Raw genomic sequence first — 14,639 nt, forward strand, 5'->3', positions numbered from 1 at the left:
CAGAGCGGCCAACCGAATATGTCATTACACATCCAACATGCTTCTGCTCCAGAGGAAGTGGCGCGGATTCCAGAATTTAGCTGCCATATGCCCTGGGTCTGTCGGCTCCCCAGCAACATAAATACTCACATGCACAAATGCAAACAACAACCGCGGGCTTGGATGCTTGAAAGACAAAATGGCTCTTGATCGAGTGTATCATACGCAGACTTAGCCGGGTGGTCGCGCAAATGATTTTACACAGCATCTCTGCATCACCAAGAAAGCATGCTATTGGGCTCTTTTTTCTTGCATAAAACATAGCGCACTGAGGGAGTAACTCGCTATAACGCCTCATGCATGAAATGCAGGTCCGAGAGTAAAACTCAGGGACTCCCTTAAAGCACCTGCTCAGTACAAGGTCCCCTGTGCACACCCGGTTCTTGGACAGGCTGCTTCTAGTACAGCCCCGAAATACAAAATTTGGGCTGCTAGTCGCCAGGCATTACAGAAAGGAGACCGCCGCAGCAGCCACATGTGTGCTGATCCGCCGAGTGCCTCACATAAGTTCTCATCACTCAGATGCAAGTAAACTAAGGCCTGTATTTAGACAATATCTTTCGGGTTATAAAGTCATCCACTGCATATTTCTGGCTTCTGCAAAGGAATGAGCGCCGCGGAGGAGTGTACTTTAGGATAGGTGATCTACTAGGCACACGTAGACTGCAAGACAGGTAGACTACTCCGTCGGGCCATTAAGAAACACTCCTGTCAAAACATGGACCAGTGGCGCCAACATTGTGGGCAGACACGTGATGTCTTCCACATGGTTGAAGCTTGCTCAACAATCCTATTCACCAGCCATTTTCACAAGCCCCTTGCCGAGACGAATGAAGCACATGCCTTTCTGAACCGCTGGTATAAAATTATCAACTTTAACTGCCAAAACAGGCGTGAGATAAGACCTTGTCATTATGTCTACCGGACGAAAGAAGCCAATCATGTAGCAGTCTCACGCTTTGAACCTTGAACATTCTTTATGTAGTAGTGATTTTTTCTGCTCTTTCTTTACGTATCTTACCTGTAAGGCGTCATGTGTTCTCAAGTGTGGTTGATGAATATGACGATGTATGACTCATTTTTAAGTGAGTCTTTTATTTTATTCTTTTATTTATACAACACTTCAGGCCTAGGGCGGCCCAAGCAGGAGTGGTTTGTTTGTATATAAATGATGAAAACCAGAATTAAACAAAAAAAAAGAAATACAAATTGAGAGCAAGAAGAAATAAGCAATGAACAATCGAAGAAAACACCAGAGAACAGGAGAGGACTAATCAGTGCATATTTCAGACATATGGCACATAAGAAGGAAAAAAAAAACGAAGCAAGGCAGCAATGATCATAACAGTAGCGAAGCACAGATTTTACACAACTAGATATGGGAAACCAATCACAGGATAAAGGCACCGTTACAAATTTATTCTGCGAGCTGTTTAAACAACTGAAGAACATTATTTGATAAGAAGGTTTCAGATTGTAAGGCATTCCAATCACTTATGGTGTGCGGGGAAAAGGAATGTTTGAATATGTTTGTGCGTGCAAAAATCGAGTTAAATTTAAAAGGGTGAAAGTTCCTGGTGGGTCTATGGGACAAAAGGTTTAGATAAGGAGCGGGGTCGAGTGCAAGTTTACGGTTTCAAAGCTGATAAAGAAATTTTAGTCTTGTTATTTTACGGCGGCTCTGTAAGGTCATGATGTTGTTTGTTTGCATTAAAGAGCTGGCGAGTCATGTCGGCGGTAACGATTATATATTAACCGTACAGCCAGCCTCTGAATTTGTTCAAGTTTGTTAATGTCTTTTTTAGTGAACGGGTCCCAAACAATACACGCGTATTCAAGACGAGGCCTGATTAGCGTGTTATATGCAAGAAGTTTAACATGGGAGGGGGATTTTTTTAGTTTGTGACGTAAGAGGCCGAGCTTACGCCGAGTTGATGCACAGATTTTGTCGATATGCATTGACCAGGTTAGATTATTTGTAAATGTTAAGCCGAGATATTTAAATCTAATGGTTTTAGAAGTTTCGACTCCCTTTACAGAGTAATTGAACATAAGAGGACATTTTTTATTAGTTATGCGCATGTACACCGTTTTAGTTTGGTTAAGCTTCATTCCCCAAGTGTCGCACCAATTAGATATTAGATTCAGGCTGTCGTTGAGGGTAATTTGGTCATTAGTTGATTCAACAGCTCTGTACAGAAGACAGTCGTCCGCAAATAAACGAATAGCAACGCTTTCGTGCACACAAGAGGTTATGTCGTTTATATATACCAGAAATAATAAAGGCCCCAGGACACTTCCCTGAGGCACTCCGGAGTTAACTTATCCAAGATCTGAAACGTGACCACCGACATCAACAAATTGTTTTCGATGTTCAAGGTATGAGGCAATCCACTTATTAGAAGATGCGGGACATTAAGTGTATTAAGTTTATAGAGAAGACCTGAATGCAAAACCCTGTCGAAAGCTTTGCTTAGATCTAGGAATATTGCGTCAACTTGGCCGGACTTGTCGAGAACTGAAGGAAAGGTACGCACAATAGAAACGAGTTGAGTGGTAGTAGATAGGCCCTTACGGAAACCATGCTGGAAGGGTGTTAAAATATTGCGGGAATTTAATAAGTCGACCAGATAGTTTGAAATAATATGCCCCATGAGTTTGCTGCAGGAATTGAGAAGCGAAATAGGGCGATAGTTAGTAACGATGGCACGATCGCCAGTTTTAAAAACAGGAACTGTACGTGCAATACGCCACTTGGCGGAGACAACACCTTCAGAAAAGGAAAGACGGAATATAACAACTAGAAATTTAGCTATGGATTCATCATACCGATAGAGTAACATGTTTGGAATCTTATCAGGGCCTACAGAGGATTTCAATTTAAGATTAAGTAACATTGCAACTATTCCTTCATAACTGATAAAGTCAGAGTTCAGTCCGGTAACATTACGTATCTCTCCAATATCATTACAAGGCACTGAATCAGAATAAACGGATTGAAAGAAACATTTAAATTTATTCGCAATCAGCTGTTTATCGGTTATAGTTTGATTTCCTAATATTATGCTATTAATGTCGTCACGCCCTCTCGCATTTAGGTGACGCCAGTACAAGGTCCCCTGTGCACACCCGGTTCTTGGACAGGCTGCATCTAGTACAGCCCCGAAATACAAAATTTGGCCTGCTAGTCGCCAGGCATTACAGGCCTGGCGTTGCTGAAAGCATTCAGCAACGAACTCCTTGTGCAATCATTATTGTGTGACGCCTGTTTGTCATGCTTATGTTCTACAGTACGATACTACGTACTTTGTCTAAATTCAGTACGTGACATGTCGAATTTAGATGGTGTTTCTGTGAAAGTATCTGAAGCATAGGCGCGCCTCGGTAGAAGAACATTCGACTGCTGCCCCGCCGCGGTGATCTAGTGGCAAAGGTACTCGTCCGCTGACTCGAAAGCCGCCGGATCAAATTCCAGCTGCAGCAGCAGCAATTTCCATGAAGGCGAAAATGCTGTAGGTCAGTGTGCTCAGATTTAATTGCAAGATAAATAACCCCAGGTGGTCAAAAATTTCCGAACCCTTCACTACGGCGTCTCTCATAATCACATGGTGGTTTTAGAACGTTAAACCCCACATATCAATCAATCAAACAATCAACTGCTACGCAGAGGGCCTGAATGAACATCTCACCCTACCTCTAATTTTTTCTGTTTTCCTTTTTTTTCTGCATGTTTCCGCAATGATGCGTGCAGGCAACCGTGGTTTCGGAAAGAATACGACGCCAAAGTCCGATGATAAAAAATCATCAATAAAACTTTCACTGAATAGTTCCTAGACATAGAGACGACAGCCATACTTGGTGGCAGCATCCTCTGTTATTTCATTGATTGTGCTTGCCGCCTTTTGCATCTTCTTCACGTGCTCCTACCTGTCAACACTCGGTGTCTAAAATCAACTTCGCACAGCAGGTTATTGTGTCCCGCAGTGAAGCTCTTCTGCCAGTTGATACGTGCTGTCGATTGTGAAGATGCTACAATTATATATATTATCTTTCACTTGCACTGTCAGGCATTGGAGCTACCGATAAACAGAAAAAGAAGCGAGTGTACCATGGGGCTTTAAAAACGATTGTTGGATAGTTTTATTTTTTGCTTCTACACTGCTATAAAAGGAATACTGATATGCGCACCATCCAGTGTTCGGGGACAGTTTGCGAAGGAAAACCATGACGACTCGACAGCAGAAAGTTCCTTCTCGTTGCCATAGGTGAGCTCTCAACTTGAACAATGTAGCCCGTTTGTACAGCTTTTTATTCTTCTGTTTACAATAATAAAAGTGTTGAGGCAACATTCTTGAAAAGCCACTTAAATTTTAACCTATGATAGTCCAAAGAATGTTCTTCGTAGTCGTTTACTGTATTGAAGTAATTTGGCATTGTAGTGCGAATAAATTGAAATGGGTGAATGTAGGACATACTGCCAGCAGTGAGAAAATCGGTAAACGCGGTTAGAGCACATCCCGTCTACCTACTTCATGGTCTGTGAAGGGGACCCCCTTCCTATGTAAATGCTGGCCATGAGCCTATATCTATATATATATATTTATATATATATATATATATATATATATATATATTAAGAGAAAGGAGTCTATACCTAAGGACTCGTTTTTGAGTGTTTTAACACAATAATAATGAGATCTAACTGACAGTAATGCCAAGGAATGTACAGGAAAGTCATTAAAACCAATGGAGTGTAAATAAGAAGAAACGCGAATGAAAAAATAACCAATTGTGAGCAGAAAAAGAACCTACGACCTTCGAATAGCGCGTTCGATGCTCTAACCACTGACACTCACAGTTGGTTATTTTGTCATCCACTTTTCTTTCTTCTTATTTACATTCCATTGGTTTTAATAACTTCCCCTGTACATTGCTTGGCATTACTGTGTTAGATCTCATTAATATATATATATATATATGTATATATATATACATATATATATATATATATATATATATACAGTACACACACCATTTTGAATATTAATGTTTGGATGCATTATGGATATTGTATATACTTACGAGGTATTCTTTTCCAGAGTTCAAAAACGGTATCCTTCTATAGGCTCAGGGACTCGCTTCTCCCCCCCAAAAAAATGCTTGCGCAACAATGCATATAATACTATTATACACGAGATTTTATTTCACAAAGTAAAAGAAATGCGGCCCTCGGAATCGGAAAACGAATTTTTCTTTGAATATTATACTTTATGATCACTAAAGTATGTTGGTAAGGAATCCCAATGATGTGCTGTGGGACGCCTGCCTGTAATGGGTCATCGAGGTCTGTGAGTTCAAGCGCCTGCTTGATCTCCTCATCGCTGACCTTCTCATTGTCTTGCGTTTCAGTGAAGAGGTGGGTGCAATGCTTATTTATTTCAGGGTATTTGTTCAATGGTGAATGATTGTCATGTTTGAGCCAGCCAACACGTGGAGTTTGTTGACGAGACCTTTTCTGCAGGAAGGCTTGTTAATGAGCCGGCACTTGATGTGTCCCTCATAGGCGTCAGTATCGGGCAGTGCACACAGTAGGCCAAAATCTCAAAATTTCAGCGTCTTATTCTAGTCTTTCGCAAAATATTGGTGTTGTACCTGCACTTCTCCACTTGAACGATCTTGTTTGGGCGTATTTCAGTTATATGCTGGACGTGTTGCTTACGCAATATTTATATTATTCATTAACGGCATTCTATGTGAACCTGCTACTTCAGCCTTAGATGTTTAGCCATCGGCATTCCTATTCCCATTCTGTTTTATTGCGCATGTGTAAAATAACTTGTCTTTTTCTCATGCAGATGCATTTCTGCAACGATGACCTGCACCCTTTTCTTATGTGTCGTGCTATGGAGCTGTCTTACTCCCGTTTACACGCATACTACTTGTTGCCCGCAAGGTGCGTATTTCCTAGTTTGCAAAGCTAAGAGGCAATTCAGCACCCATGCATTACCTTAGATGTTCAACACCAAGCGGTGTTTTACCGGTTGGAGTACGTTTATAACTGGTGATATTAGACTCAATGTTATTTAGTATAAGTTTTTTACAGTTTGGAGAACGCATCTGAAAACAACTCCTACTCTCACGACTTCAAGAGGGTGCTGGCAATTCCCTTTGTGGGAGTTAGAACTTGCCCTATATTTGACTCTCTTTTCAGGAGTGCTGGCAACTACCTGCTGCACAAAGTAGGCACTTTCTCTCGACAGATCGCCTCTACTGTGGCGAAACAATAGTGAACAGGCTTCCTCGCTCGAGCAAAGCCACGCTTCTGTAGGAGATTTCATACTCTCTCCCAGATTTTTACCATCTGCTCAGGCTAGAGTGCGTGAACTCCCTCCAAGAGTAGAATTACTCTTGCTACTAGGCCTAACGTTTAAAAATAAAAAAGTCAGGCAACTTTTTGTTACATATAAAGAGTGAACATGCCACAGAGATTGCTTGTAGCTTACGTCACAAACTATTGCGAATCACGCGGCTGGCCCCACTGTTGGGTAACGGGCCGCTGTCACCACTGTTGGGTATTGCGTGTTTCTCAGCTCTCAGCTGCAAGTGCGCAGAGCTGATAGACGGACCGGACAAGGCTACCATGAATTAAGGCAACATTTATGAACTGCATAAACAGAGGTTTAGGAGAGTGGCAGCTAAACATCGGTGAGTCGGTGTTTCACTACGCATACAGTTCTAAATTGCCCTTTAGCGGGCCCGTGCCACATACCTGGCAAAGCTCGTGTATAGGGGACAACGATATGACGCTATTGCGAAGCGGAGCATCCCTTATCGATCCCGCTCAACTTCAAGTTGCTGCAGGCTCAGCAACAATAATGACCTCCTATATGGAGAACAGCGAGACCTCGCAGTGTAAGAAGAGGCGTACAGAGGAGGGAGAAGAGGTTGACAACGATGCCGCCACATCGATTTACCATCCGATTGACGTGACGCAGAGAGATAAAGAGGCACACAAGAAAGAAGAGGAGTGTACGTTGTGGTCACAGATTACAAGAACCGAGATACGGAGATATCGGTGGTCTTCAGACTAATCACCGCCGAGGACCCCTTCTGGAAGTTGAATCCGAATTGCATGGCACCTCAGATAATGCCTGCTATCAATGAGAAAGTAGCATCATCAAGAATCAGCATAGACAGAAGTTTTTCAGTTGAAGTAAGGTCATTCTACTCGGCAAACAAGTTGCTGTTGATTAAGATTCTGACTGGCTTGCCTGTACATGTGATTTTACAGTCTTACATGAAGACCCTAGCAAAGATCAGAGATGTTCCTCTTGAATACAGCGATTGTGACCTACTGGAGTATCCTAAACAAGTTTGAGTATTCTCAGTCACACGACAAAAGAGATAAGAAGAAATGAAGATAGAATTGCCACAATGCAGCCCATACGCGATGTAATCATCCAGTTTAGGCATGTCATGTCATTGCAAAAAAGAGATGCTCTTGACTTTGCGGTTCACACTGTCGAGGAATGCATTAAACCGGCTGCAAGGTGCGGCACTTTCCAGAGATATAGGCATATGACTATAAGGCTTGCAGGGAAACCAAGAGTTGCAAGGTACGCGCGAGAGCACAAGATTACAAAGCATGCACTGCGAAGCCTTAATCTATGTGTGAAAACTGTGCTGGACTACATCCGGCGTCGTTTTCACACTGCTATCGACACTGTTTGTCAACGGCTGCTCAAAAAGATAGAATTGTAAAGGGGTATCATAACATACAAAGAAGTCCAATGCGCATATATTCAAAGGTGTTCCTGCAGCACAAAGAAAGGCAAAACAGTGGCGTCGCGACTCTTACTCGGAAGAATTGAAGCACTCCACACCACAAAATGACGTTGGCGAAGAAGTGCGGTCCCAAGAACATGCTGAAGTGGCCCCTTCTGCCGGGCTAGACACAGCGAATGAGTCATTCACTACGAAAGCAAAGGGCCACAGGGGCCTGTTAAGAAAAAAGTCTTCGATAAATGCGATCTCGGCAGAGACAGCCAAAACAAGCAAGTCATTTTGGCAGTTATTTTTGCGGCTCTTAAATTCCTGCCACAAGCAGGCTCTTTATCAGAAGTGAAATTTCTGCCAGATCTTGAGCATCTTATTTGGTAGTAATCATGGCTACCAGGCTGACTTAATAGTAAAGAGAAGTAAAATATTCTAGTGGAACTGCAACGGTTTACAAAATAGGAGTGGAGATGTTTAGAAATTCGTCACTTAGCAGCGGTTTTCGGTTTAATATATTTCTGAAACAAGCGTATCCACTACCTTTCGCTTGTCTAACTATGTGGTGTACCAAGCAGAACGTGCTGCTGCGAAAAGCAGATGATGTTGTGTTTGAGACGCAGTATTCCATGGGCACTAGTGACTACTTCAAAAACAGATATGCCGGAATTTGTTAGATACAAAGTCACGTTTGGTAACTTTACTGCAACATTAGTTAGCGTATACGTGCACCCTCAAGCAAAAGTTTCACACGCAGATTTGGCTGAAGTGTGTATATCTGATCATGATGCCATAGTTATATGTGGTGATTTCAACGCGCACCGTTAAATGAGGTGTAGTGAGCGTTCTGATGTAAGGGGATCTGCTATAGTGAATATGTGCGAAGACCACGGTTACTTTACAATAAATGACGGTTCTTTGACGTTCCTACGAGAGCATAGCTATTGCAGCGTGCTAGACATCTTTGTGTGCTCCTTTGAAATAGCAGCTGGAGCTGACTGGACTACGGACACTGATACAAGGGAAAATTACCACTTGCAGCATTCATATACCACCCAAAGTCGAAGAAAACGAGAGATAGCCGCACAACAATTACATATCGCAAAATATTTCGAGAACTACAAGGACAAAATCTTGAGCCTTTCTATGACGCAGAAAAGTATGCTTCGAAGACAAAACATTTTCTGACAAAAACTATTCATGCAGAACCCAATCGAGATGGGTATGTGGGTGTTGGCGCTGAGTGTGAGCGGTGTCGGGCAATACGACTTTATATAAAAGAAGAACTTGCAAGTCGAGAAATTTAGAACAATTTAAGGCCGCACGGAAAGTACGTTCTGCAATGCAGAACCAACTGCAGAAGCTTTCACACAAATCGGGGCAACATTTATTTGGCTCACTTTCTTCATTTACTTCGGCGCCTCAACTGTGAAACATGGTATGCGCCCTCCGACAGCCAGTAGCCCACTCGAGATTACTACAGGCTTCAGCGCTGTGTCGAGTAGTTAGCGAACGTGTGATTGCCGAAGACCTTTGCCATCTTATACTGATAAATGGAGAGGCCATCCAAACTAGCAAATATAGATCCTCAGAATTCAGCTTCGGGGGTTATAACGAAGTTTTCTGTGGTCAGTTCAAAAGGTGTGGATGACAGCTTCACACCAGACGAGCTCAAATATGTTCTGTTTACAGTAAAACGAACAGGTTCACCAGGACCAGATGAAGTTAAACAGGCTGCACTTTCTAGTTTGTTCGAGAAAGGAAAACTACACTTGTTGGAGATTTGCATAAACGTTGACAAGGAGAAAAGGTTCCGGAGAGTTGGAAGATATCAGAAGTAGAAATGTTGCTAAAGCCAGGAAAATGCCATATTCAGTAGAATTCGTTTAGGCCGGTTATTTTGACAAGTAGTATTTAGAAAAGAACTAAGAAAATGATCAGTTAGCGACTTTTATAGTAGCAAGAGATGAAACAAACTACTACAAGAAAGCATACCTGGCTTCAGAAGAGGTACATGCACAATTATTTGCATATTAAACTTCATCGCAGATGTTGAAAACCAACGTACGCACGAAAACATCCAGGTTGCTGCATTCCTTGGTGTCCAATGAGCATACAACACGTTGTGGAAGGCCTGGCGTTGAAGGAGTTTTAGGGCAAGATACTGCATTAGTTCGCTGACTTCTTGAAGCACCGGCCAATTTTTGTAGTTACTCAGGAGGGCCGTCAACCGAGTCGTCAACCAAGGAGTGCCACAAGGCAGCGTGCTAAGCGCTATTCTCTTTAATGCAGTCATTGCGCCGCTCGCATATAATCTTCCACGTACTTTCAGATGTTATGTATATGAGGATATATTAGGCATATTGACATCTAGTCCATTGTTTTCGGATGTTTTTTTAAAAAAGAGGTATGGAACTGAGTCTGGCTAAAACAGCCCTACTTCGGTTTACTTTAAAAGACCTGGAGATCTCGAAATTGTTCTGCAAAACCAGCCAATTGAAATGGTAAAAACTCATGGATCCATGGAATTGATTTTAGACCGGAGACGGATATGGTCGCCGCATGTGCGGTGCTTTGAACAAAAAGTGAATAGTGTCGTTCAAATATTCCGGCATCTCTGCAGGGCTAAATAGGGGGCCACGGCACTACAGAGTCGCTATTGTCCCTACATGTTGCGTGCACACGTTCCATTGTAAGTTACTCGCTGCCTCTGCTGCACAGACATCCAGCCTCCACCGAAAGGAGACTTTACTTTTTATTCGCAAGGAGTATGAAGGTATGTCTGGGGTTGCCACAGTCAACTTTCAGTGCTTTAGTGTATGCAGAAGCTCGACAACCTCCTTTGGCAGTAGTCCGAGAATTAAAAAAAACTTCTAGAAATGTCTTTACAATTTCCATGCAACATGAAAGTCATCCTTCGTCTAGTGCATTAACACCAAGGACTGCAACGTGACTACAGTGTAGTGTATCACCATTTCAAGCAGTAGTGCCAGAGTTTGAACGATGGAAACCTTCAAAACTACCTTTGACGCTGCTGCTTCTCAACGATATTTGTGAGACAGATAGCATACGGAAGAAAGCAGGCTTGTCGCTGCTAGTATTGGCACAGATGGTACATCATCATTTTCATATAATGCATAAAGAAAAAACGAAGATACACACAGATGAATCATGCACTGAATAAGCGTTGGCCTGTGCGGTCTTTAAAACCGAAATTCAGAAAAAAAGAAAGTACAAAATTCAGCAACAATTTTTGTTGACCACAGCAGAGTTGGTGGCTATCTTGAAAACAGTTAAGCTTATCTGCAAGAATTCTGTGCAACAAAAAGTGGGTGATATGCAGAAATAGGAAACCTGCCCCTAAGCAAATCAAAAATGCTTTTTGCTTCCAAAATGCGAGATCACTTTACGAAAATGGGGAAATAGCACAGTGAACTGCGGAAACGGTGGAATATGTCCCAGCGCATGGCCAGAACATTCTATTCCTGTGGAGACTTTGTCACATTGGAATGAAGGGAAATGAGGAGGCTAATAGCCTCGCCAAAACAGAGTTGAACAAAGGACGGGATTGCGCAATCTCTATGTCTGGCAAGGATATTGGACATTTTATAACACAAGGAGCTAACCATTGTTCGATAGAGAAGTTGTTTGGTAGCCATAAATTATAGGAAATAGGATTTTATGCAATTGATCCACACAAAAAAGTTTTCATAGAGACTTCTCCCATGACACTTAGAGACTTCGATCCACAGACGTCAATAGAAAGTAGCATATACAAACAGCTATATAAAGTTTAACTCAATCCAGACTGTTTTGTTAAGCTTAGGGATCATGGTGATTTCTGGGTGCTCCCATACTGGAGATAGCTCTCCTTTATCCCAGCAGTCATTGTAATATTGGAGAAGACTCGTGGTGGCCGGGTGTGGTAGGTTGCGCAAGTGCTTGTTGACAATCCTATCTATTCTGCGGCTGGTATTCATTAGGGCTGTGTGTAGTTCAGCCTGGCTGAAGGGCCAGTCGAGCTCAGTGTTTGGTGTGCCAGCGTACTTTTTGGTGTGAATTGAAGCCCCGGTGAGTACATCGACACAGAGCTTCTTTTGTATTTCTTTTAGAAGCTGTTCTTCTGTACCTGCATAGTTTCGAATAAGTCTCTGAAGGTGCTGCTTTTGTGCTGCTTTGGAGGATAGCGTTGCTAGAAATACGCGTAGCAGATGCCAGGTCTTCTTGGTGCTCAGAGTCCTCTGTAGCTTGTCACAGAAAGCGTGCCAGTTCTGTCTGGCCAATTGGATCGCATATATTGAGACTGCTCGGTGAGAAGATAAATTCGTTTCCGTAACTTTCTGTTTAGTTTTTGCCGCTTCCACCGCTTCTAAATTCCTGTTCTAGCCTCCCAAAGGTGGAGGAGATGTGCGTAAACGACGGGAGTAACAGCGTCAAGCTGTATGTCCTAAGTGCAGCGTTCGGCTATCTTGAGCACATTCTTAAACCAGTCGATTAGACGAAAAAGTACACATAGAGAGTACTGTCGTCTGGTCTCTCGTTTTTCGCGTTGTTTTTTTTTCAATTTTGTCGCACCAATACGCCCAAGCAACCATCTTAGCTGTATGAATTTTCGTAGGTTTGACATCAGTCGGTATTTGATTGTGCCCAAGCAATTCGAACGCACCGAAAAGAAATGAAAATAAAAAATAATAGACTGGTAGAGCTGCTGAAGCCTTTGTTACCACAAACCCGTGATTACGGTAAAACAGTGGATGGCCACTAAACATTCATGAAGGCTTACAGACGTTTTGTTCATTGGCGAACATGCTATCCGCTCTTTTGAGCTGCAAATGAACGGCTCGTTTGCGTAGGTGAGCAACCAAGATTGTCCCATATAAGCGAGTTGATGCAAAATATGTCCCAGTTAACGTGTTTAAATACATAAAGAGTCTTTCCAACACATCCTTGACAATCCTATTTAGGGCCTGGAAGCGAGGAGTGATTATTGTAGATACGAATGCAGCAAGAATGATTGGTGTCAGAAAAGTGAAGTTATGAGTTTCAGAGTTTGATACTCAAGCAGACGATGACGAGAAACGTTCCTTTTCACATTCGCTCATCTGCTGACGTCAAATACCGCTTACAATCACAGCGCGGGTCCAGTGAACTCTCACTGGAAATGTCACCTCATGGAGCCTTCCCGCAAGACCTTGCTATCGCTCTTTTTGACGGCGTGGTTAGCAACGTTGGTCGATAGCATGGTTACGACCAAACACGTGACGTGCATCGGGTAGCAAATGCTGGCACGGTCACACTCTGTACGATACACTTTAACGGAGGCATTCTTCGACTTTCATGCAAGCCCAGAACTGCATTTTAGACTCGCTGAAAACGTAGCATGCGATTCCGCCTTTGGTTGTTGGTGAACAATAGCCGCGCTCGCAGACAACAAAAGTAAGTGTCGTGTCCGTTTTTTCAATAGATCATTTAAAAACAAAACTTTGTCTTTCGCAGAATACGAAAAAAGAGCTTTGTACTGTATTTAGCATTCGCTCATATAGCCTAGCAAACACCAAATGAATATTGAACGCTACTTGTCAACTCAAGCCAGTCAGAAACCAGATAGCCTTTGTCGTCATGTCATACGACATTACCTCAGTTCTCATTGCGAAAATGGCCGACGCATCTCGCTGCAGTCTGAAGTAAAGGTACATTTTCCCTCTTATCAATTTATAACAGCTTCAATATTGATGTTTCTCCTTGCGGAACGATAACAAAGCCTACCACAGCACCAGAATAACTTATGAAAAGAATCATTATGAAATTGTAGCACATGATGCCTTCAAAAAACACTTATGCTAGCCGTCACCAGATATACGTCTGAATTGTATCATTTGTCGAATAAACAAGCGTCAAACTAAAAACTTGTTTATTGTATTTGTTCCAACATTATTTCCATGTACCACAATACCGCCCGTATAAAGTTCATAGTACCGAAGAACATAAGTATTTATTTATTGATTGATACACTTCTTGTTGCCTTTACTTTGTATATATTTCTATATTATTACTCTTCTCACATTGCAGAGTCTTTGTAATCAAAGTTATTAGTAATTCAAAATGAAAGATAGTGAATTATTGTGACGTAGTTTGCCGTTCATTTCCTTACATGCGATTGTTTGAAAACTGAAACCATCAAGACATTAAACATGTCATGTTTCGTTGCATCAAACATCTTGCCGCGCTATAGTTGTCTATCTTGCGCTAGCGGCCATTGTGCTTAAAATTTGTCTTGTCAATTGTGAAAGCGTCCGCAGTCGTAGTTTACAAACGTTCTCATAGGAACGAACTTCAAACGACTTTGTGGACTTTTTTCCGGATGAACATAGCTTTCCAGTTCATCGCTTTATTCTACCTGTGCCCAACTATCGTGCTACTCCTTATGATAAAAATAATCAGAGATTGGGCTTGTTGGCAAATCACTAGGAAGGGAACATTTTCGCGGAGCCACCTGAACGCAAGCACAGAAGGAAATTGCATAAAGAAGACAAACCTGGCGCTACTAGCAACAACAGCATTTAATTTTAGAGACCACGCTTCCTTGTACTACATCGTCTATACATACTCTCCCGTTCGTGGGTGGTGGGTTCGAATACAGTGAACTGATGCAGTGGGGTAACAATATAGTCAGGCTCTTGAAAACCAAGGTGATCTAGTCAAGTCTGTGTCTTGGTTGATTGTGACCGTGTAGCCACAGTTCGATCTAAATTATGGAGCTTCCGCACTTTACAGTAGTAGTGACGCAATCTCAGCCATTTAGAATGTGGACTCACAAAGTGGCTGCG

General features: G+C 42.3%; 1 protein-coding gene across 1 annotated transcript in view; it reads left to right on the forward strand.

The window, feature by feature from the left end:
• The first annotated feature begins 4,200 nt into the window (after positions 1-4,200).
• Positions 4,201-14,639, forward strand: part of LOC142767580 (uncharacterized) — a 49,795-nt gene continuing 39,356 nt past the window's right edge. The window contains exons 1-2 of the mRNA XM_075869542.1: positions 4,201-4,304; positions 5,895-5,992. Of these exons, the coding sequence (XP_075725657.1) occupies positions 4,264-4,304; positions 5,895-5,992 (139 nt within the window). The 5' untranslated portion in view covers positions 4,201-4,263. The remainder of the gene's footprint in view (positions 4,305-5,894; positions 5,993-14,639) is intronic.

The sequence above is a fragment of the Rhipicephalus microplus genome, chromosome 7, assembly GCF_043290135.1.
Source record: "Rhipicephalus microplus isolate Deutch F79 chromosome 7, USDA_Rmic, whole genome shotgun sequence".
NCBI classification, from domain to species: domain Eukaryota; kingdom Metazoa; phylum Arthropoda; class Arachnida; order Ixodida; family Ixodidae; genus Rhipicephalus; species Rhipicephalus microplus.